Source organism: Camelus ferus, chromosome 23 (assembly GCF_009834535.1).
Source record: "Camelus ferus isolate YT-003-E chromosome 23, BCGSAC_Cfer_1.0, whole genome shotgun sequence".
Classification (NCBI taxonomy): domain Eukaryota; kingdom Metazoa; phylum Chordata; class Mammalia; order Artiodactyla; family Camelidae; genus Camelus; species Camelus ferus.
The window spans coordinates 21,234,072-21,259,268 of record NC_045718.1 but is presented as its reverse complement, the minus strand read 5'-3'; the positions used below and the strand labels follow the sequence as shown (position 1 = coordinate 21,259,268).

The 25,197-nt window shown below is 32.2% G+C and overlaps 1 protein-coding gene across 1 annotated transcript in view; it reads right to left on the bottom strand.

The window, feature by feature from the left end:
• The window catches only part of PPP2R5A (protein phosphatase 2 regulatory subunit B'alpha), a 59,551-nt gene that overhangs the window by 8,718 nt on the left and 25,636 nt on the right, over positions 1–25,197 (bottom strand). The window contains exons 2-8 of the mRNA XM_006193411.2: positions 20,006–20,202; positions 17,271–17,372; positions 7,541–7,633; positions 3,909–4,039; positions 2,737–2,796; positions 1,728–1,836; positions 869–922 (exon numbers count right to left, since the gene is read on the bottom strand). Coding sequence (XP_006193473.2) covers positions 869–922; positions 1,728–1,836; positions 2,737–2,796; positions 3,909–4,039; positions 7,541–7,633; positions 17,271–17,372; positions 20,006–20,202 — 746 coding nt within the window. The remainder of the gene's footprint in view (positions 1–868; positions 923–1,727; positions 1,837–2,736; positions 2,797–3,908; positions 4,040–7,540; positions 7,634–17,270; positions 17,373–20,005; positions 20,203–25,197) is intronic.

The following is a 25,197-nucleotide window of genomic DNA, read 5'->3' as shown; positions in this document are numbered from 1 at the left end:
GAGTGGAAAATATCTTTTGTTCCTTCACACAAAGCTCAATCAAAGGGAGAATACTAAGTACATACTTTTTAGAAGTACCTCCTAGCCTCAGAAAGTTCTAATATAAAGAAAATCTTATAATTTAAATCCTTTAAAACTTCTGCTATCCTTCAAGAACTCTTAAAATATGTAGATTTAGGATACCTAGAAAACACTCTCTCAAAATAGTTGTTTCACCAAGGTTAAAAATGTTTTTTTCTACACTTTCATCCTTTTCTGTGTTTCCCTAACTTTATCTTTTGTTTTTCTTAAATCTTCAATTTCCATGATAACATTTTAATTTTCTCCTAAATTTGCATTATTATAGACAAATAGTAAGCAGTAGAATTCAAAGACTGAATTGCTATGCTGATTAAGTAAATAACCTTATTCTAAGATTTTATCTTAATCACTGAAGGAAGGAAATGTTTTCAATCCCTATCATGTGGTTTATCATTAAGAAGAGGTAAAATCCTGTTTCTAAAACAAAACTCAAGGGAATAGTCTTGGAACTCTTACAGTATGTTTTAATTTTAAAAGGTGAATGAAGATTAAAAAGACTATCAGTGAAGATACTATGTAAATAATAAATTTCACTGTAGTCATTTGACCCTGTCATCACACATCTTAACTATTATGTTATTAATCTATATTTAAATTATTCAAGACACATAACTCATGAGAACTCCCCTGCAACCCAGTTCTGTGACTAGATTAACCTCACTTTCCTTCTTCTAAATGATTTTAATTTAAAGTATATTACTACTATGTTTGATAACTCTATAAGGGTATAAAGAAAGCTACAATGAAATGCTACAATGTAGACCAAAAACATAAGTAGAACACTTACTGGTTCTGTTAGTGTTGTATCTTTCTCCAGGAACTGTACAACACAGTAGGCTAGCTGAAATGTAAGGAACAGTTTATAAATATTATGGAGTGAAACAACATTTAGTAATACAGGATTTTTATATTTAGCTAACAAAACTACCTCATTTTGACAAACTTTAGTTTATCATAATATATAAAAATGAATATACTCATAATTGTGTTATGTCTACTTCAACAAAGATGATGTTCATTTTTCAGTAATATCTTCTGAATATAAAGTTAACTGAAATATTAAAACGTAGCTGGGCATATCAGTCTTTTTATATCATTTAGGTGGCAAACCATTTCTTTGGGGAATTAAAAGCAACTGTCTGTCCTGCAAATCTCTACAAATCAGAAATGTAACTATAGCCCACTAAATACATACATAAATAGATAAAGTTAACTGAAATAAGACTAGAGCTAATTTTCATTTTTCAGCATGTTTCTAACATGTATGTCTATACTGATATGATACTATTCTCTGAGTATTAATAGAGGAAACTAAAACCATTCTCTAACTAGGTTATGTGGCTAGATGGAACATTCTGTAAATATGTGGGATTTATTTAAATTCACATAGCTAATTAGGTCAGGGCCTGGACTAGAAGAGAACTTGATATTATCTTATTATCTGTACTTTAAGTGCATTGAGCTTATTAAAGAATACTAAATATCATAATGTTTTAAAATTATAATAAAAATTTGCTTTGGGCAACTTACAAAGCAAACTGCTTAATTATACTTAAAATTGCCACCTCAATATTTCTCAATTTCTCTGCCTTTATATAAGTCTTTGAAACAACATTCATTTCACTTGAAATGTTTCTGAAACTTACCTGAGCATGAAACAAAGCCAATCCTTTCGCAGTATGCATAGGAATAAGAACCTTCATTAGAAACTGTTTATGTTCTGCTTTCAGTGGCAATGCAAAGCCATTGATAATACTGGAGGGAAAAAAAGGCAGGGGAAAAGTTAAGTAGTTACTACTTCTAAAAGTTATTATATCCACGAGTACATAAGGAACTGCATTACTTCAGTCCCGGTGTTGAGTGATTTACTCATCTGCAAACTACTTTAGACAAACTATCACTATGAAGTCTGTTCCTCTAAGTCGTTAAATGATTCCCAAAAGAGAACTAGGACTACCAAGTTAATAATGTCCCAGTAACCAATTTTGTGTTTTCTGTATAGCCTATCATTCATTTATTTATGCATTGTTGCCTTTTTCTTCTCTAAAGCATGGGAGAGTCAGTATCACAATGTTATAATTTTCAGTATTTTCTGTAGTAAATGGGTAGTTTCTCTTACTTTATTGAAAGATCTGATATTAAGTAGTTCTCACCATAATCATTCTCTAAATATTAACAAAGGAAACTAAAACCATTCTCTAAATCAACAGAGGGTCTGAACTCTCAAGTTAATACTGCTATGTGGTGAATAAGGAAGGCAAAATGTTCATATAAACTAAAATAAAAGAACAGAGGGATTAAAATGATCTATCAACATCTGAACAAGAATTCTTGTAATTTCATCAAAGATTCACTATGGCTTATTTCATCTCTTTCCAATCAGATCCTATAAATTTCTGAGGCAATCTGGCAAGATCAGGCATAAAACATGCCACAGATTCAAAAGCAGGAAGCCTACTCTGAAACAGATGTCTTGCATGGCAGTATTTAATATAAGCTGACCCCCTAAAAAGCTATAGTAAGAATTCCTTTGAGAAACTATGTCTTATACTCTATTTTAAACTCTAAAATATGAAATAATTTCTCTAATCCCAGCTAATATTTTAAGATGTAAAAATGCAGGTACTTTTCTAAAAGAACAAAAAACTGACCTACCTTCCTAATATTTCAAGGAGTTCAGCAACACCATTGAAATGTTCTGTTTCATATATAAACCTGAATTTAAAATAAAGATAGATGTAATGAAAAATCAAACATGAGAAAACTAAACTGAGAAAGAGGCAGGAAGGTATAAAGAAATCAAAGTATAAGAAATGTACAAACACATTTTAGGAAAGTCTTTGTAGGCTATTTTGCCCCAAATCAGTTACTTCTTAGCAATTTTATTAAAAAAAAAGGTCTATTTCCTATTAAACTACATATACTTTTGCTAAATATTAAGATAACAATATAATTTCACCTGAAATATTTTAATTTTACTTTAAAATTTATGAGATGTGTTTTCTCAAAAATTCTTTTCAAAATAGGAAACCTCTACTCATAGAAAACTCCAAGAGAAAAGGACTCATATGTAATTAAGCCACTTTTATTCAGAATTTCTCTAAGCCTAAACTACATAGACTGCCTGGCTTTCTGGGATTAGGGTTTGCCTTCAAAGCAGAGAGTCATAAACTCAAATGACTACAGGACAGGCAGGGACGATACCACAAATGATGGAAGAGGACTCAGGAGAGAATGACAGAACTGGAGAAAGATGCTCTCTCTAGAGGAAGCAGCTGTTACTTACTCATCTCTGACTGTTACAATGTGAAAACACTAGCCTAATTTTGCCAGATCTTCAATTAAAAGCAAACCAAACCTGAAATGATTAAAGTGAAATTCCCTATCTGAAGCAACTACTTAATAGATTATCATCTATAAAGTAGTCAAAAGATAGGCCTCATGTAAATTTAATTCACTTTGTCAGAAAATCAAATGAAAGTGCTTCCAAGAACTACTGATTTAAATAGTATTTATACATAATTTTTTAAACAAATGCTCAAGTAGATAACTAGATAAATTCTCCCCTCAATAAATTTTAAACATGAATAACATTGGTATTATGTATTAAAAACTGTCTTCATTACTTTTATCGACTTAGATGAAGAGGTTACTAGTTTCTATAAAGTTAGATGCAATCAAATGATACCCACAGAACAGGCTAAAAATGATTCAAATACTATCAGTTAAGTTTTCAGGTTTCGGAAAAATTAACCTAAAGGAACTGGAATAAAAAGAAAATACGGAGGGGAAAAGAAGTGCTATATATGAATATACAACTAATTTACCTGAGGAAAATGTTGTTAATTTGTTTTCTGATGAATGCTCTTAATCCAAGAAATTTCCCATAAATTCGATGCAGAACAGTCTTCAGGAAGTCACGTTCTCTGGGATCTTCACTATCAAAAAGCTCCAGGAGCTTTAAAAAAAATCTGAGAAATTACTTTTTAAAAATAATCGAGCTAAAACTTCACTCTATTCTAATTTTGGTTTTAAGATAACCCACAAAATCTTTAAACATTTTTGAAAGATTCTTTCTTATCAGATTGGTTTTATTCTTGCTAAATAATGAAGCTAAAGGAAAACTTAGGGAGTATTTCTTTTATTTCATTTTGAAAAATGACACAATATAAATAATGTAAACACTTCCAAAAGTGGGGTTTTTTTTGTCTTACCACTCATTTTAAAATTCTGTCCTACTCTTGACTACTAAACATGGCTCATAATTTTAAAGTGTTGAAATATGAGAGATTTTTGATGCTTTCTGATAGTAAGTCAAAACTACATACAAAACTTAAGCTTGTAGACTGCAAATTGTTATATGAAGTTTAAAAAAAATACATGCACAAATGCGTATTTCTAGTTTACTAGAAAAGTTTATACATCCTTTTTTTTTTTTTTAAATTGAGGTACTGGAGTTTGAACCCAGGACCTTGTGCATGCTAAGTGTGTGCTCTACCACTTAGCCCTACCCTCCCCCTTCAGAAAAATTTATACAAACCAAGGCTTCTTTTTTTGTGATATTACACTAAAAAAATTCAACAGTCAGCAAGCCAACAACTCAAAAACTAATAGTTAGTAGACAAAATATTGGTATATACATGATAACAGAGTAAAAATCATTCATGAAATAACATTGAAATAAAAGATGAGACTACAGATCTTTACTTAAAGTCAGCTTAGGAAATGGTTGAAAAATTTTAAACCAGTTCAAACTGGCCAAATCAGCATTTCCCTACACCTCTACACAATTCTTCAGCAAAGGCAGAATAAAGAGATCTTTGAAAAATTTAAAGTCAAAAGCTCAAACTTCCATTTTAAAATGGTAAAGAAACTGAATTCCTACTGTCAAAAAAAAAGTATTACTATATTTTAAATGAAACACTGGATTTTCTTAGGAAAAAATATAAAATAATCTCTCTCTACAGAATATAACTACCTAGGAAGTTGTCAAGGAATTTTCTGTTCTGTACTTTGGGATTTATAATCACTGTCATGATGGCAAGCTCTGAACCTTAAGTTCTTTTTCCATTCTGTTTTCAATTATATGAATTGTTTACATGTGTTATCTCTTCCACTAGAGTGGGTATTTTTTGAGAGTAGTGGGGATTTTAGTTACATTTATATAACCCTAAAGTGTCTTCTTGCTAGGTTATTAAAGTACTGCATGAGGCTCCAGCAAAAAATATCCAGACTATGAGATTTATGTTACTATACCTAATTAGTTCACTTCAAATTATTCTAATTAAAATAGCTAAACTACTCATTTACTCTAATCCAAGTTTCCAATGTTGAGTTTACTTGGAAGAAATGCTTTCAAATTAATAAAAGAGACCTTTAATTGTTAAGGTCGTTGTATCTAATTCATGAACACATATAATTTAATACAAGTTGATCCTCAGGGGGAAAATATTAGATAGTTATTAGCTAATTGTCAAATCTACTTAAATAAATCTATTTTGAATTATAATCTAAATAGGACAATCTATTTTATATAATTATTTATATAATCAAATAGATTACTTATATAAAATCAAATCCTGATTGTGCCATCTTCTAGCTGTGTGAATGTGGACATGGTTGAGCTCTTTATATAAAAGCATAAAAATAGAATGGTGCCTGGTACATAAAAAGCACTCAATAATAGCTTTCTTCTTCTGAAATCCTGTGACTTGAACACAACCTTGAATTACACCTTTGTTTTCTTCTCGCGAAATAATGAATGCTCTAATTTATACTTTAGATTTTTCTCCTGTGCTTCTAAGTCTTAAAACTTACCACCTAATCAAATAATTTCAAAATACAAAAGCTGAGAATTCCCATAGTACTATTTATTGAAGCAACACACTAAGAATACCTTAGAGAAGTCATCTGTGAAAGCACAGTGATATAAACTGCTAGAAACAAACTACTGGGTCTTGGCTTCTCAGATAATTCAGACATTTAGAATAGAAGGTAGAAAATGGGTCCCACCCTACCAGTTTTCTTCTTGCTTCCCCTCAAACCCACTGAACAATCCAGCAGCCAAAATACTTCAAGGTCCAGAGTGAGGAAGCACTAAGGCAACTGTTCCATTCAACCTGGTATTATCTTAAATACAATTTAATACGGCATTACTGGAGTTCCTTAATGTACTGTGTTCCTTTTGTGGTACACAAGAGCAACAGAAGGAAATAAATAAGCATTCATTTGCAGTTACCAAAATAACATTCCTCCATTTAATCTGACTGACTTTTACTTGTGACTGAAATGAAATTAACATTTTATTTTTAACACACACCTAATACTTCATAGTTTATGAGAAGCTACTTGAATGGTTGAAGGACATATTCTTAACAATGGTCTTCATTTATCAATACTTCACAGCAACTAGTCAGAATACTTTGTATGAAATCAAGGGTACTTAGAACAAATGACTAAAAATGAACTCCAAACATGTGGAACTCATAATTTTTCTATGTTTGTATAATCTTTATCATAGGGGACACACAATGGTGGGAAGAGGGTAGCAAAGTTCCTTGTAATGATCTTTAATCTTGGTCTCAACATTTACTACCCTTCCATTCATCTTCTACCTTTCTTTAAAGTGCTAGTATCTCTAGCAGAGGAGAGTATCAAATTCCTAATGAGACCTAAGTATTTTAGAAGAGAAAATGGATCCAGAAAGGTTTGACCTACTTCACAATTCTGTCGAGGACTAGCAAATTCCACATAGTTAAAAAGAGATCTTTTAACTGTTGAAAGATTTTGAAAATTAAAAAAAAAAAATATTCTGAGAAATTAATTTTGAGACTTGGTTCAAAAAATAGCTAATAACCAATTTATAAGAAGAAGGTATTACATATGTTTAATCCTAGCTCCTTTTCTTCATAAAGATCCCATTTTATCTGTGGTTTAGGAATTAGGTGGCTAGAATGCCTGAGGTGGAAGCGGTGGGGGGAGGGGATGGGGAACGTAAGTGATACCTGATGACAGGAAAGGGGCATAAAGCTCAAACTTCTCACAATGATTCCATTTCTGTTTTTCCCCTGTCATTTCAAAGTCATAATGCTTTTACCATATGTCAAGTTCAAAGACTTAAACATTTTGGAAAAGGTTTGCCCTTAGATTGCATGGTTAAATCCAATTTTCTCCGTTAGATATTTCGGAAAGGCTTGCCTTTCCAGTCTTTATAAAATAACTATGAGAATTTAGGATTGGATAGAATAATTTGATTGACTTTAACACAAGCTCACCATTGATTAAAAAATACTCATATTCTCAAAGCTACTTCATTTTTATTGTCATTGTCTGGCAAGAATACTGAATGCTGTTAAACTGAAATCATTAAAGTTTTGAAAGACTACCCTATTTTAATCACAAGCTAATAAATCATTGCTAAGATGAATATAAGAAAATTTAAGACATAAGGATTCCTTACCTGTTGTACAAATTTCTGATCAATGTATCTTTTTGCAATGCTTGGCTGGAAGTCAGGACTCTCTAAAAATCTTAAGAAGAATTCATAAACCAACTATAAAAGAAAGCAAAATAAAAGCTAAGATGATGCCTATATAATTTCACCCTAAGTCATCACTTCATACCAAAAACATACCTCCCTTACCAACTTAGTAAGGAGATTTCAGATCTCATTATAAAATGTGGTAAGTAACAGTTTTTTGAAAACTAAATACATATTCACAATTTGGTCTCCTAAGATGGTAAATTCTGGGATTTATTTATCGCTCTGAATCACTCATTGAAAATGTTAATTTACAGGAGCCAGAAAACAAAGGACAATACTTATAAAATATTTAATTTAGAAGACTATTTTGCACTCTATAGTCCCTGAGAACATGTTCTTTCTCCAGTGGACTACTGACCTACCTCAACTTAATCTCCAGAGTTCCTTAAATGCAGGATCAGAAACCTCCAGATAAAAGCAAATTGCATTGTTAAGGGGCAGTGTATAAAAGCCAATTAAAAAAGAGAAAAAATCAAGTATTTCTATAAAACTACAGTGGGAAAGAATTAAATCAAAATCAGAATACCTTACCCACACTTGGGAAATTAGAAACCAAATCATACAGGGCTCAGGAAGGAATGTCTATGCACCACAGTGAATAAACTAGAAGTCATAACAAGCCTTCTCCTAAAAAGTGCCAAGCATCTTAAAAATACAATAGTCCCCCCTTAGCCATGGGGGATAAGTTCTAAGACCCCCACTGGATGCCTGAAACCTCAGATGGCACCGGACCCTGTTTTCTGTTCATGTCTTAAATCCACAAATTTAATGCCTTTTCCATCTTAACTAATCACGCACCGTAGCATAACTTTTGCAGTCTGAAGGGTGGCAGCATAACTAGCATGGTTTTTTCTCCTTCTTCACAATTTCACTGATAGAAGATTCATTCTTACCATAGATCTTAGAATCTCAACATATGATTTTTTTCTTTCCTTGTTGAGAATTTTCACCTTTTCACTTAAAGGAAGCATTTTACAGTTTTTCTGTGGTGTATCTAAATTGCCAGCATCACTACTTTTGCACTTTGGGACTGTTATTCAGTAAAATAAGGGTTACTTGAATGCAAGCACTGTGACATGACAGTCGATTTGACATAACAGAGACAGCTACTAAGTGACTAATGGGTGGGTTACGCTGAACAAAGGGATAATTCACATCTTGGGCAGGACAGTGAGAGATTTCAACATGCTACTCAGAATGGCAAGCAATTTAAAGCTAACGAATTGTTTATTTCCGTAATTTTCCACTTAGTATTTTTGAACTATGGTTGACCCTGGATAACAAACTGGGGAAAGCAAAACCATGAACGGGGGGACTATTGTAATAGCAAACGTCCACTTGCAACCACAAATCAGAATTAAAAGTAACGTTTAGTTCAACTTATGTACATCATACCTACATCTGTCTTCCCAGAAGAAAGGCAAAAACACTAAAGTTTGGTGTTTTTTTATGGTAACCTAACAACTACAAAAGGCAGGAGTATAACCCAAAATGTGCCTTAATTTATCAGCTACTAAATAACATGTCAAGCTGGTGCCCTAAAAATAATAAAGATTGGATCCCAAAGTAAAAATAGTCATTCAAAAAATATTTAGGTAGCCAGTTAGGCCATAATACAGGGGTTGGGGGAAAACGGCTACACTAAATTTACAGACTTCACAACATACAAAAAGCATTACCAGATCTGGACTCTATCATTCAGTACAGAATGGCAAATTTTTACTATTATGAATTCAATAATATGCTAAGGTTAACAACAGTTTTGAGAACCGAGTAAATATTGTTTCATTTGATACATCTTTGCCCAACTATGCAAAAAGTAATGTATATCTGGTCTATTATCTAACTTAACATTTAATGTTAAGCATGAGTTAACGACATAACAAGAGAAAATAAGACGTTGATATCAATTTTTTATTTCTAATCAATAATTTTCTAATCACATAGATAATTTTGCTTTGGGGTAATACATGCAAAAAGATATACAAAATTATCACAAGAGTCCTGTGAAGAGTTAGTACATTCTCATGGACTGTTATGCAGTTTCACTGGCACGACTTGCTCAGTGCCTATTTTCATCTCTGATACTGGGCTACTGTGATAAAATTAGAAATATATATTTGGTCTTCACCCCTGGTTATTGGCACAGAGCTCCTAAACCTTTGAAATTCCTTGAGTGATAAAGTGAGAGGAGCATCTTTTGTTATTCATAACAAGCCCCTTCTAACCATACCTGAGTTTATGCTAATGAGGTGACTCTGGAGGATGAAGTCTGATTATCAGAGGAACCAACTATGATTAGAGGGTTGGAACTTTTAGCCCCAACCCTCCATCCACCAGGAGGAGGAGAGAGGCTGAAAATCGAGTTTAATTACCAGTGGCCAATGATTTAATTAATCATGCTCACCGAATGGACCATCAAAAAAAAAAAAAAAAAAAAAGCCTAAACAAGGGGGTTTGGAGAACTTCCGGGTTCGTAAACACATCAAGGTGCTGGGAGGGTGGTACACGGAAAATATGGGCCCCTTCTCCATACCTTACCCTATGCATCTCTTCTATTTGGCTGTTCCTGAGTTGTATCCTTTATAATAAACTGGTAACAGTAAATAAGGTGTTTCCCTAAGTTCTGTGAGCTGTTATAGTAAATTATTGAACCTGAAGAGTGGGTCACAATAACCCTAGATTTATAGCCAATTAGTCAGAAGTATGGGAGGCCCAGACTCATGAGTGCCATCAAAATGAGGAGCAGTCTTGTTGGACTGAGCCCTTAAGCCATGGGGTCCTTGCTAAGTCAGGTAGTTAGTGTCCGAAATGAATACATTGTAGGACACCCAGCTGGTGTTCACAGAGAACTGGAGAGTTTATTGGTGTGGAAAATCTATATATTTGGTGTCAGAAATGTTAAGGGTAAAAGAAACAAGTTTTTCTTTAGCAATCACTATTGTGAACAGATAGCCATTGTAAAGCTCCAAAAAGCTCATTCACTTGTTAGGGAGGTAAGACAAAAATATAAACATTAAAAATGGTATAGACAGAAAAGTTACATGGCACAAACTGAGTGCAGGAGACATTTAGAAAAGGGCTATATCACTGTGAAAGATCAATAGGAAAAGTTTTAAGGAGGACATATAACTTGAGCCCAGCATTCGATTTGATTTTGGACAAGTCAAGAAGAAAGAGGAGGGTTTTTATTAAGAAAGGTAGAACTTATCTCAAGAAGATGGTGTAGGGTATAGGTTAGTGGGTATGAAATCAGAGACTTGGAATCTTTATGTGGATCCCAAGTTTAAAGCTGTGATAAGGTGGGGCCAAGTTAAACCTGAGTCAAATATGGCATGAATTATTATACTCATGTCTATATATATATTATATTCATGTCTATATATTCTACTACTTAAGATCTGCATCAGAGATACTGGCCTAAAGGCTTATTTGTTTTAATAGTGATAGCATGTCTTTTGGTGCACTTATATATTAAGCTCCAAATCAAAATGAATCCTCTAAATCACATATACAGTTGAAACTTGTGCTTATCACAGATATGACATATTATTTCTTACAGTTTTCATCTGTATCATTTACCTGACACAGTGAACATTAATTATGTGACCAGTCAAGATTAGCAGCAAATTGCTTTCAATGCAACCAGCTTAGCACCACTGAAGAGATGGTGACAAAAGGTTATCTAAATACATGTTGAGTAATGTCAAACAGAGGTAGAAACAGCAGTAGTCACCGTCACTCTCTTGTTTTTATCCTGTATTACTTTTTTCTTGTATTTATGACACTCTGATATAGTATTATTTTATTCTTTTCTGCTAGAATGTAAGAGAGTTTGCTTATTAGTTCAATACTTTACCCCCAATATTTAGAATGCCTGGAACATAACAGATGCTCAATAAATATTTGCTGAATGAAAATCATAGTTATTGAGAGACTGTATTTAAGTATTAAAGTTCTCTATGTTCTTCCATGTGAAGAAATAATTTGCTCCAATAACCTAAGAAAGAAACAGAGCTGCAAGAAACGATAGATATTTTCAGCAATGGGTTTCCTTCTCTAGTAAAATGGCAAACTTCACATATGTTCAATGTATGGCTGTTCCTTGTACTTTTTTAAACCAAGAAAAAAAAAATACCCTAAAAGATGAACGATAACTAAAAAGTGTAAGGAATGGAAGGTAATCTTACCATTCTACTCAGTACTGACAGTGTCTTTCCTAAGGTAGTTAAAATAAAAAACATAAAACTCTGGTCTTCACCCATAAAAAATTTTAGAAGAAAGTACAACACAAATTAGCATAGATCTTTAAAGTCTTTGAACCCTATAATTTTTGATTCGTAGAACATGCAAATATTTAAAATGTAGCATCTGGCCAAGAGCTATTTGAATGTGAAGGTGTATATTATAAAACATGTACATCACCAGTCTAAAGTTTTTAATTATACAGATCATAAAGAAGAGCCTCTAGTCCCTAAGATCAGGTTATTCCTAAAAAGGTCTATGTACTATTCAGTATCCTACATAATTACATCTTTAGTTTCTTTAAAGAAACTAATTGATAAAAGAAAATAAAAATACTACATAATCTGGCTGTATTTAAGGCTAGTAAACCAGCCATATCTCTAATTATCTGAAAGTAGGTATACAGATAATTACTATTTTGTTGGTCTTTAATAAATATAAAGCAATAATACTTAGCAAAGAAAATTTAAAAATAACTTATAACTGTTGTACACTAATTATCATCATATAATACTTAGTAAATTAAAAGATATGACCAATTCCTTAGTACTGAAATGGTCTTCTTAAAAAAATTTTTTTAAAATTCTTTTTGGTGGGGAAGGAGGAGGTAATTAGGTTTACTGATTTTTTTTTTTAGTTTTATTTTTAATGGAGGTACTGGGGCTTGAACCCAGGACTTCATGCGTGCTCAACATGCACTTACCACTGAACTATATCCTTCTCCCATGAAATGGCCTTTCTTTTTGAAGAAATAAAAATATGAAAGGTTTTGAAATTACTTGTAATTATTCCCCTTTCATTAACTAAATTTAATGTTTATTTTTCATCCTATCAAATTAATTTCTAGTATCAAAGATCTGATAAGCTAAATGTAAAATATAAACTTTGGGTACAAAACAAAAAAATTCCAGGTTAATTGATTCAAAATATGTTAGCAAGTAAAGAAATATTCATGGAGCATATTTTCTCAGTGCTTCACTCTCTAATTTCATTCATCAGAATAGCTTTAACATTCCACTCCAAAAAAAAGTATGACTAAATAATGATGTAGCTAAAATATACCAATGAATCTTATCAATTAGTTCAGTATTTAGCAGACCATTTGACTGCCAAATTTAACACATTTTAGTTTCTAGAAAGATTTTTAACTATAAATGTATATATCCAGAGCACAGCCTTTAAATCAGGGGACCACAGATGTATAAATATTTCTTATATGTCTCTGTGAATTTGTCTTGAGAGAAAACTCACTTAAAAAAAAAATGTATTTTGAAAGCAACTCAACATCTAAAATGTTGAAGTAAAACTTCAAATCACACCAGTGAAAAATATAAAGAATATTGTTTATAGACTGAATTTTCACTGTTAATTTCCATAGGCATATAAAAATCTTAATGGCAAAACAATTTTTTAAAAATTCAAAGACTGAGCAGATTTTTTTCAGGTTATCCAACTACATGTAATTAAAAAATATGTAACTTACCAGCTAATGAGAATTTCATGTTTTCAAAACCTTTCGATTATCAAACATAGTATCACTAATTTTATACCAACTATGACATGAAATTTCAGATGAACTGTGTGCAGTGCTATTAAAAAATAATTTACAACTTCAGATTTTCTAATTCTATAAGCACTAATGTGCTGATAAATTTTTAAATTTTTACTGTGAAAATTTTACACTAATCCTAGGATTCCTCTTCCATTTTATTTGAATGTATAGGTGCTAGACAGAGTGAATAATGAGACAAAAGTGTCTCAAATAGTTTAGAATATAAATTTATTTCTCGTGTCTTTTATAATAAAGATAAAATAGCCACCAAAAAATATAAGTTTAGGCAAAATAAAAAATCAACAATATAATCTGAAGTAATGCTGAGCACCCATACATAAAGCAGGGTTCATCTTTACCTCCCAGGAACTATGTAGAAAATAGCTGATGTTATCCAGTCTACTGTCATTACAAAATCTATCATTTTTTATTTTATTCAGGACACTCTTGCTTCCAATGGTTCAAGCTTGTGGCAGGCACTGGTTGGCTAACCTAACACCCATTCCCTTCATTTTGTGTGTCTCTACTACTGACGCTGGAAAACTAAACATTCTGTCAGTCTGCCTTTCAACTAGAGTAATGGAAAAATGAAAAAAGAGAAAGTAAAAAAGAAAAATTAAAAATAATTCAAAATAGAATGAAGAAAGAGATAAGAAAAATAAAGAGATCAGAAGTGTGACTATATAGACAGAAGCAAAGAAGAGCCAACACATGAATAGCAGGTATTTCCAAAGAAGAAAAACAAAGTGGTGGAACAAAAGAAATACTAAAAAATACTACTGAAGAAAACTTTTCAGAAATAAAACTGGGCTTTTATAGTGAAAGAACACTATTCAACTGGGAAAACTGACCCAGAGAAATCAACACTTATGTATAGAACAGTAAAAGCAATTGGCCGCTAGAGGGAAAACATCCTTTGGGCATCCAGGCAGAAAGACAAAAGACCAAAGGGGAAAAAAAATCAGACTGAAATTAGAAGATGATGGAATAACATATTTAAGGCACTTCAGAAAATTAAGGAAAGAAGCCAAGGATTTTATATCATCAAATCAAGTGGATCTTTAAACATAAAGGCTAGAGACAAACTGCTATGAAACACACAAGAACTCAGGAAATAATGTTCCCATAAACCCTTCTACTAAAGTGTGAGCTTCAAATTAGCCAAGAAATGATCAGAGAAACTTTGACATAAGGATTGATGGTAAATATAAAATGCATTACCTGCAGAACTAATGACAAATGATGGGCATAAAGGTGACAGAATAGTATGAAGTCAGTTACATATTCTAACTACATAAATATTATATAATTATCAAAAACATGGAGCTGCAGGAGGAGGAGAAAAGTGTAAGGGTGGTAGAAGCAGCCTCAAATTGCCATATAGGTATTTATTGTGAGAGTAAATGGATATTACTTTACACTAGATGCTAGGGAAGAAAGAAGTGGGGGAAGAAAAGACTACTTATTCATTTCAATATTGTTCATTCTAGAGAATCAATAAACTAGCTACGAAAGAGGGAACCAAGGGTATTAGCATAAAGGTAACCATAAGAAAAATAAGCACTTCTTCTGAAATATCAAAAGTAGTATCTTTTAAGAAAAAAAGGGAGAAAGCAAACAAGATAGTTTAAAAAGTTGTGTGAGGTTCTGTGCATACATTATCCCATTCAATTCTTACACAACCCTCTTATCCCAGTTTCATAAAAGAGGATGCAGAGAAATTAAGCAGCTTAACTAAGATTCCATCAGTAAAAAAGTATCAAAACTGGGATTTGAGGCCTGTGACCAGAATCATTTCCATTTCACCATACTTTGTAATGATAATAATTCTCTTACTTGTTAGAATATTTTTATATAAACTTTTGTTCCATTTAACTAAGGCATATCTGTAGCTGTATAATTATACCTTTAAAAACTCATTTATGAGGGCTAATAAAGAAAAAGCGACAGCTAGTTGAATTATTTGGGAGATCTTATTTATTGGTGTTTAACGAAGCTAAAAAGGTATGAATTAAACTGCATGAGAATTTGCGATGTTGAATATAGCTCCCTGTGCTATACAGAAGAAATCTGTTTATCTATTTTTATATATAGTGTTTAACATTTGCAAATCTCAAACTCCCAAATTTATCCCTTCCTACCCCCTTCACCTTGGTAACCATAAGATTGTTTACTATGTCTGTGAGTCTGTTTCTCAAACTAGACTGCTGTAACATGTTAATTGTAAACCCTAGGGTAACTACTAAGAAAGTAACTCCAAAACATATAGTTAAAGAAAAAGAGGAATTAAAATGGTATTCTAGAAAATATCTATTTAATACAAAAGGCAGTAATAGAGGAGTAGAGGAACAAAAAAGATATGACATAAAATAGCAAAATGGCAGATGTAACTTCTACCTTATCAATCAGTAATTGTATTAAGTGTAAATGGATTAAACACTCTAGTCAAAAGGCAGAGATTATCAAAACTGATTTTAAAAAAACCCAGGATCCAACTACATGCTGTTGATGAGAGACAATTTAGATACAAAGAAACAGATTAGAAGTAAATGTATGGAAAAGATGTATTATGCAAACAGTAACCAAAAGAGAGCTAGACAGAGGCTATAAAATATAAGACAAAATGAACTTTCACACAGAAACTGTTAGAATTTTAATAAGGGAGATATCCCAGAGGAAGACAAAACAACCATAAACATATGTAGCTAACAATAGGGCCTCAAAATACAGGAAGCAAAAACTGACAAAACTGAAGAAAGAAACAGACAATTCAATAATAGTTGGAGGCTTCAATATCTCACTTTCAATAATGGAGAGAACTAGACAGAAGATCAACAAGGAAATAAAAGACTTGAACATTATAAACCAACTAGACCTAACAGATTTCAATGGGATACTCCACTCAACAACAACAGTATACACGTTCTTCTCAAGCACACATGAAACGTTCTCTCTGATTAACTATATGGTAGGCCATAAAAACAGCCTCATTGAAGTCAAAAGTATACTCTCCAACTACAGTGGAATAAAACTGTAACTCAGTAACAGAAAGAAATCTAGGATTCACAAATACATAGAAAATTAAACACATTCCTAAATAACAAATGGGCCAAAAAAGAAATTACAAGGGAAATTAGAAAGTATTTTGAGATGAATGAAAACAAAAACACAACATATCAAAATTTACGGAAAACAGATGTTTTTATAAAAACTTATACATGACTGTTTATAACAACTCTAGTCACAACAGCCAAAAGGCAGACACCATCCAAATGTCCATCTAGTGATTAACAGATAAACAAATGTACTATGTCCAAAAAATGGAGTATTATTCAGCCATTAAAAAGAATGGCATATTGATAAATGTTATAATATTGATGAACCCTGAAAATATTATGTTAAGTGAAAGAACCCAAACATAAAAGGCCACATACTGTATGATTCCACTTATATTACATATCCAGGACAAGCAAATCCATAGAGAAAGAAAGAAGATTAATAGTTGTCAGGGGTTGTGGAGGTGGAAGAATGGGAAATGACTATTAATGATGAGGGAGTTTCCATCTGAGGTGATGAAAAGGTTGTGGAACTAGATACTGGTGATGGTTGCACAGCATTACAAATGTACTTAATGCCACTGAGTACACTTTGAAATGGTTTAAATGGTAAATGTTAAGTGTACTTTATCACAATAAAGTGAAAAAGAATATTTTGGGAAAAGAAAATGTTAAGAAAATATATTAAAAGTCAAGTATTTTAAACAGACACGCAGATCTAAAAGAGTACTATTTCAGCAAAATATCATAAATGTAAAAATTGTGTTCATAAAGACAAAATTATGTTCCATACTTGTATGTGAGGCCAAGAGGCCTCAAGCGTGGGTTCATCCTCTTCTGGGTCAAAATCTGGATTATCACTTGGAGGAAGAGTTCGGAAGATGTTAGCACTGATCTGCAAAGAAAAATTAATTTAGATTTATGTTCTTTGTTATGTAATTGAATTTAACAATGCAAAATGAAATATTTTTATAATAACTTTAAGTAAAAAGTTAAGTTGTGGCTGTAAGCTTAGTTCAAAACCTATAAATGTCTTCAAGATGTGAAGGCGGCCATTTGTTTCTTTTTTCTGTCCCATAACTCTGACTTCTATAGACACAAAACTTCATACAGATTACCTCTAGATTTCTCTTCCTTAAATCACAAGTTGTTCTTTCCAAGTTTTGCTTGAGAAAAAAATTAGAGGAGGGGAGAGAACTGGGGAGGGGAAACATAAAGTTCCTAACTCTCCCTATCCCTTACTTGATTCCTTTCATCTTTTCACAACTCCCCACATACTCTAACACAGCCATTTATTTACCTGACATCCAAAAAAATTTTGGTAAAATATCTCTACTCTTATACATACACACCACGCTTAAGAAGAGTAGGGATGAAGGTAGAATAATAGCTCATGATGATTTAATTTACTGTATTTCATTTATTCTGAGCCTTTAAAAAAATTAATCTCCCTGAAATAAGAATGTGATTTGAGATTCTTCATTTAAAGTTTTTCATCTCATATTATAATTTCATCTTTTGTGTTATATGTCTTAGTACCAAAGTAAACTACATATCCTTTTTCTCCAACAAAGGACAGACTGTGAGCCCAACTCACAATTCTTTGACAAATGATGAACAGACTGACAAACCAAATGGTTTAGTAAACATTTAAGGCCATACTACTGAGGGGCTGGTCATTTAAGATAAACTGTTTGGGGAGCAGAGGATAAGACAAGTGTTATTTGCTGGTGCAAGCAAATTTCCAACCATTCTTAGGAAGTGGCATCTATGACAGGCCAAATAACTGCTAACAGTCAATTACTATAACCGTAAGACTCAGAAAGTAATAACCTAGAATTTGATTTGCTAGAACTCAAAATTTGATTTGCCAGTACATGAGGGCAGAGCCAATAAATAGTTTGATAGACACCAATTTCACAAAGAGTGGCAGAAAGTCACAGATAGAACTTGAAAAGGAAATATATCCCATAAGAGGGTATAATTTGCCTTTGAAATCATATTTATTTTTGGTAGTAAAAGAAAAAGTTAACCTTGTAGCCACCAATAAAATTAACTATGTAACAAATACACAGAAGAGATTTAAAGAACTAAGTGGGTGAGCTGGTTTCAACTCTTACCTAGAAATTAAGTACCCAGAAGTTTAAAAAAAAAAAAAAGGACAAAACACACCCTTTTACTTGGGAAAAGAAATTAAGCCCCAGAATTTATCAGCATTCCAAATTACAGAATAATTTGATTCAAATATTTGAGTACTTTCAATATCTGAGGTAATATAGAGATAAAAATAAAATATCTTCCCTAGGATTTTCAAAATTCCTGAATATAAACCAGTATTGAAATCAGTAAAGTGGAAATCAGTAAACTGTGTTTTTCTCCTAAATATTTTTAATGATAAACAAAAACCAAAAAAACAAAATACAAAGTCTATCAATATTCAATATTTAAATTACCAAACTGTCACTGACTTTTAACTATCTAGGAGATTTAGGAAGCCACTTTCATTTTGATTAATGTTCTCTCTAGAGCTAGCCTTTAAAAAAATTTAAGGCTTTTATTTTCCTTTTAAAAACAAACAAACAAAAACAACTAAAATGTCCTAAGTCCTTTTAATTGCTCTTCTAGTACAATGTGATAAAAGAAAACTCAACTAGTATATTAGGGCCAAATTTAACTTTCCTACACATTTGGCTCTTCCCCCAGAACATACTATTAGGCCAGGGGAAAGAAATTAAGGAACTAATTAAATACAGGTTATACTTGCTATAATCTTCCATACCCTGGTAACATTTAAGCTTAAATTGTGTATCAGTGATTCTAATTACTCCAAATGAATTTTTTGTATGTGTTTTTTTAGTATAAACCAAGATACAAAAATCTCAAATCCTAAACAAATTTGATTCTCCTACTGTTTGATGGAGAATATGGCTGAATAATTAAAAGTTACCTCAACAACCTTACTTCAGTGCAGTTGGCAGTAATTTTTTTTCACATCAGATATTTCAAATGTTTGTCTTATATTATTTAATTTCTTAAAGGTCCTGAGTTTCTATTAAAATTCACTGTTACAGAATCTACAAATATGATATGAAAATGTTATAAATAAGAATTTTTTTAGACCTGACTCCCTTATCCACTGCTGAGATGCAAAGCGCTCTACAGTTTTTCACTGGTCTTTTATTCCCCTTGTAGATGTTCTTTCTCTGTAACTATTCAGTCACATGACATTAATTATCTATCAATCTGTATAATCTTGAACTTTCATCTTTCTCCTAAGCTCAAGATCTCATTATCCAATATGGTAGTCACCAGCCGTTGTGGCTACTGAATTCACAAACTACTGTAAAGCAATAACAGCATCATTAGAATAGACGAATAATCTTTCAAATGGACTTTTTGAAAAAAAAATTCTTCTGAATACATTAATTACTGTAGATTTATTAAAAATCAGTCTCAGTAGTTCATAATTACACCTCAGATCTTACTTGAATTTATAGAAATCTGAGGAACTTAAGTCTAGAGGCTTACCATTTTTACTATATCAGAATACGCTGATTCAACAATTACACCACGATTAGTTGAAACATACTCAACCAGTTCATTCAATGTTGCTCTTTTAATTTCTTTGCTCTTCAAGTCTGAAACAGAGTCCATGAAATCAAACAGTATGCAACACTGCTGCAACTTCTGACAGAAAAGCTCTTGCTGTTCATTTGAAGTGGCATCTATAAATAAAAATAGAGAAACTTAGAAACAACCTACTCAGAAGTCACCGTTATATTTATTTTGTAGAAGCTATTCACATACATAAAGTAAAACTTTTCTCAAAAATCTAGTGAGAAATTGACCCATCTAATCCCATCATTCATTCCAGACATGAATTTCTACCTTTGTCTTCTCTCACTATCTACAATCAATTATTAAACGTTATTGATTCTGTTTAACTTATCTGGAATCTATCCTTTTCTTGTCATTCCTACTGCCATTTTAATGACCCTCCGCATCCACCATCTAGACTACAGCAATGACATCCTAACTGCTCCTCTTGCCTGTGCCCAGAAGCACTGCGACTCCTGATTTATCCTCTGAACTACCTCAAAAGGTAAAATCTTGCTAAAATGAGAATCATTCTGATCATACGCAATACTTTTCAATGATCATCCAATTTATTACAGAACAAAGTTCAAACTCCTCAGGATTGTACATAAAATGGAGGTGCCTACTGCCAAGTCATCTTTCAGCACTATCTAGCATGCACCTTCACTTTGGTTAAACCATACTCACTGCAATCTACTGAAGATTTTACTGTTTCCTCTGCCTGGAATGCCCGTTTCCCACATTCCCACCCTGGGAACTCTCCATTTATTAAGTTTCAGCAGAAGCCTATTCCACTCTCAGAAGCTTTCTCTATGGCACTGAAGCTAAGCTGGTTGGTTAATCCATCTTTACCCAAATGTATCTTAAATGCTATCTCTATTATAGTATGTACTGTGCTATATGGCAGTTATATTTTATACATTGTACACTCCTAGATTACAAGGCCCCCCAAACAGGAAACAAGTGTTCTCTCCCTCTCTCTCATTACCTAACACAGTGCCTATGACACAACATGCATTCAATAAATGTTTGTTATTTTACCTTCTACTTAGTACAAAAATATGGGCACATTTGATTCTAACAAATATATTAATTCCTTCTGTTGCTAACATTCAAAAAATAACAAAATTTCAATTCTGAACTTTCAAATCCATAAACAAGGACCTTCAATTAGCTCATTTAAGTTTCTTAAACTATTGAGATTAAATTTTTTCAACCGTGTATTTCAATACTGATATTAAGCTCACAGTATATAAAAGTATTCCTTCATTCAAAACCAATGCCTTCTAGGGAGAAGGCCTAGTTTACTCCAGCTAGAAAAGATCATTGCTTAATTCACCTATACTCATTTTGTGAGGAGGACAATCTCTAATAATATCACTGAACTGTGAGTATTTTGTTTTCTCACAAAATATAAGAAATAAGAAAAAATAAGAAAAGTGTATTTATGCTACCTTAATTATGAATGTTAATTTTGTTGACAACTTAAACTATTATTAAACTGTAAGATATTAATTTAAAAAACAAATATCTACTTCATATAAAGATAGAGGTAGAAATCTTTATAAAGATAATCTAATCAAGGATACCTATGCTTTTTAAATTTCTCTGGGGCAGGAAGCCAAGTGAATTTACTTTGCAACTATATTCAAGTTGCTGTCCTCAAAAAGCTAAGTTAAATAAGGTAATACTAAAATGCAGCAGCTCAGATATCTTAAGCCCACTCATAAAAAATAAGAACACAAATACAGTATACCTTTTTGATTGGTAAGCTTTACTCAAATGATAATTTAAAACATATTTTCAATAAAATAGTTGTGGATATATTATAAAGAATGACAAAATTCATATGACTTCTGAAGTAAAAATATAAAGATTCTAAAAAAATTTGAAATTGCTGCTGTCCACTTATGGCTATGCCAGCAGAAACTTCTATAGCAGCTCCACTTACAAAGAAGTTGTATGACGCCAAGTCCCATAATCAATAATGACTCTGCTATATGAAAGCTAAAGTCAACAATCCTAAGATTGGCATCAGAGTCCATGTAGTATTGACAGAGTACATAACATTTTTAATGATCACTTCCATAAAGTTTTTGATTCAAGATCACCTTTATTGGAACTATTCTGAAGTGGAAACATTTTTAGGTATCCTTAAAGAAAAAGACTATTAAACTTGCAGCTATTTTTAATACCAAGTAATATTTTAAACAGTTATCTCTACCCTAGAATTAAACCTCAGCCTACTGGGGGTTGAGAGTGAAGCACCCTTTGGCATACACAATGCACATAACCTTACTAGTCATATATTCACTATCCTTATTCATCTGAAAATGACCATTAGTCATTCTCAATATAATCTGCTCATTCTCTAAGAAGTCAGTTGTATCTTGAATGGCCTTTTTCTTAAATTCTCTAGGGTTTGTCTTCCTTAAAGTTAAAATGATGTCTACTTAATACTGATAACTGTTTATTTCAGTTACTAAATATATGCCTGCTTAATACAGACACTTAGATTGAAAAACTGGAAGATGGATGCCTCTGCTTTTTGTAAGCTTCCTAATCATGCTTATTAGATTGGGTATGTACTATATACTAGAGAAGGGGTGATAATTTGAACTATATAAATCCTTCTCAAATAACACTGTACAGGAAATTCCCAGAGTTCTCTCACTCAGTGATATCTTTATTTATAAATATATCTATATCCTTATTATATAGCTTTATACTACACTTTTATTTTAATATATATCTTTATATATAGTTAAATTCCATTATAATGATGGTTTGGAGAAATTAGGTGCCATATTTTTTAGAAGGTAGCTCAGTTCTAACAGAGTTTTAAAATATTTTTACCTTTTTCCTTTAAGCTAAAAAAAAAAAAATACAAACTCATACAATACCTCATTTCAATATGTGATTACCTTATGTAGCCTGTCCTATTCTTTCCTTCCTCCTCCTAACCACCTTCTACCACCTTCTCAATGTGAAATCAGTCCTCTCCCTGTTCTCCAAAGGCCGCATCTTTTTTCAAACTCTTTTCCCTGCCTAAAATACCTTACCAGATTTCTCCCCTATGTTTCCATATCCCATAAACTTAAATGATTTCTCACATTCGCCACCAAACTTCCCTTAAGGTATGTCAGGATAGAGTGATCCTTCCCTTCTCTGAACATCTGTAATACTCACAATCTCAATCATACACTTGAGTATGCACTAACTTTGGGCCTGTATTTAATGAATATTTCTTTTGTTACCCACCAAAAGCATTCAGGTTCCTCAAGGGCAAGGATCATTCACTGAGCAGGGTTTCCTTTTTATTTCTTTTATATCTAGCATAGGGTGTATTTGGAGCCAATAAATATGTACTGATGCTTGACAGAACTATAAATCTGAATAAAATTACGTAATGAAAAACAGGCTATAGAAAAAGAAAAAGTTCAACACTGGTGCTGGACTTCAAAAGTGGCATAATGAATTATTATATATCATGTCTATGCTTAAGAATTTATAACAATGACCATTTTTTATCAATCACCTACCTTGATGTAGATTTAGAAGGATTAAATGAGATAATGATCATGAAGGTGAGTGTGTATATTTGAAACTAGAATACAAATGGAAAGCATTTTTCTCTTATACCAGTCTAGTTGCCTACAGCTAACATGTGAGGAGACACATAACAATTTTCAGGACTGGTATAGAGCAGATTCAGAAATATGTTACATATAAAAAGGAAGTTTCTTTTTCTGGGCATCTAATTCTTGAGTCTCCTTCGGGAAGAAATTAATATTTTCATACCTTCTCCATTCAGTAATCCACTTCTTAGCCTTAAGATTTCTTTGAATTTGATTTCTCCTCCAGAATTCCCTCCCAGCATTACCTAATATTTGGATTGGGATAGGTCACATCTGGATTTTCCCAAACATTAGAATATTTAGAAAGCAGTTAACATTTCAACTCCTTTGGCTCTGAGTGAAAACAGAAATGTCCGATCCTCAATTACTTTTAGGTATTAGGGAACAGAAAAATCCTTCCCTACCTAGCCCTGTCAGTACATGTTCTATTGAGCAGTCTGCTGTGCTACATACTAAAACATAATGCTGCTAACATTAGTACTTCCTTCATGCCAAATACAATTCTAAGTGTTTTCATATGTCTAACTTATTTAGCTTTCAAAACAATCCTCTGAGGTTAGTTTTGAAAGTCAGAGATGATTTCCTGCCTTCCAGAGCTTAGAAGCAGGTTGGGAAGGCAAGATAAAAAACATAAAGAAATAATGCTATCAGGCAACAAGTGTAAAAGGTACTGTCATTTACCACATGTATACATGACCTATTCTCTACATAATCTGGAGTCAAAAAGAACTTGAGAGCGCTTACAATATTAAATATAAACAGAACAATTAAAAATAAAATCAGAATTAATAAAAAAGCAGCAAAGTCATAGCTATTACATGGTAATTGCTATATTTAAACACTTTGTGTTGACTTTCTTGGCAGCTAAGGTAAAACAGCTATGGAATAGTAGATCAGATTGTAAAGGTTAAACGAGAGAAGAGAAGCTCCTGTCGTCTCCTATTGGTTGGCCTACTTCTAGCTTCAAGACATGCAACCTTTTTACATAGGTCAAAAATATTTTTATAATGGTTATCCTAGTAAAAAATAGTGATCATAGTTTTTTTATCATTAAAAAATTATGAAACATTTTGCACCTGTAGATATTTAATACATCCCAATTTGTAGGTGCCTTTTTGAAACATCAATTTTCAGAATTTTCTCATAAGAAAGACACAAAAGCAGAAAATATATTTCATTAAGTTGAAAAAAGATCAGACTATATTCTGGCTATATTTAATAAATATGAGTAACAAATAATTTGTGAGAAAAAGAATATATATAATAATTCTGTTCACTAAATGTAAAAAGCACTAACAGAATCTATACCGACTACTTTGTAATTCAGCTTCCCCATTACAAGAATGCTTGCAAATAAAGTCTATCATATTCAGTGGTGTTTCAGTCTGGCAATGTCTTACTTTTAGGCAGTAAGGTCACATACTGTTTTTACTTGTCTATTTTTACTGGACTAATGTTGATTATCCATTTGCCATTCTCAATGTG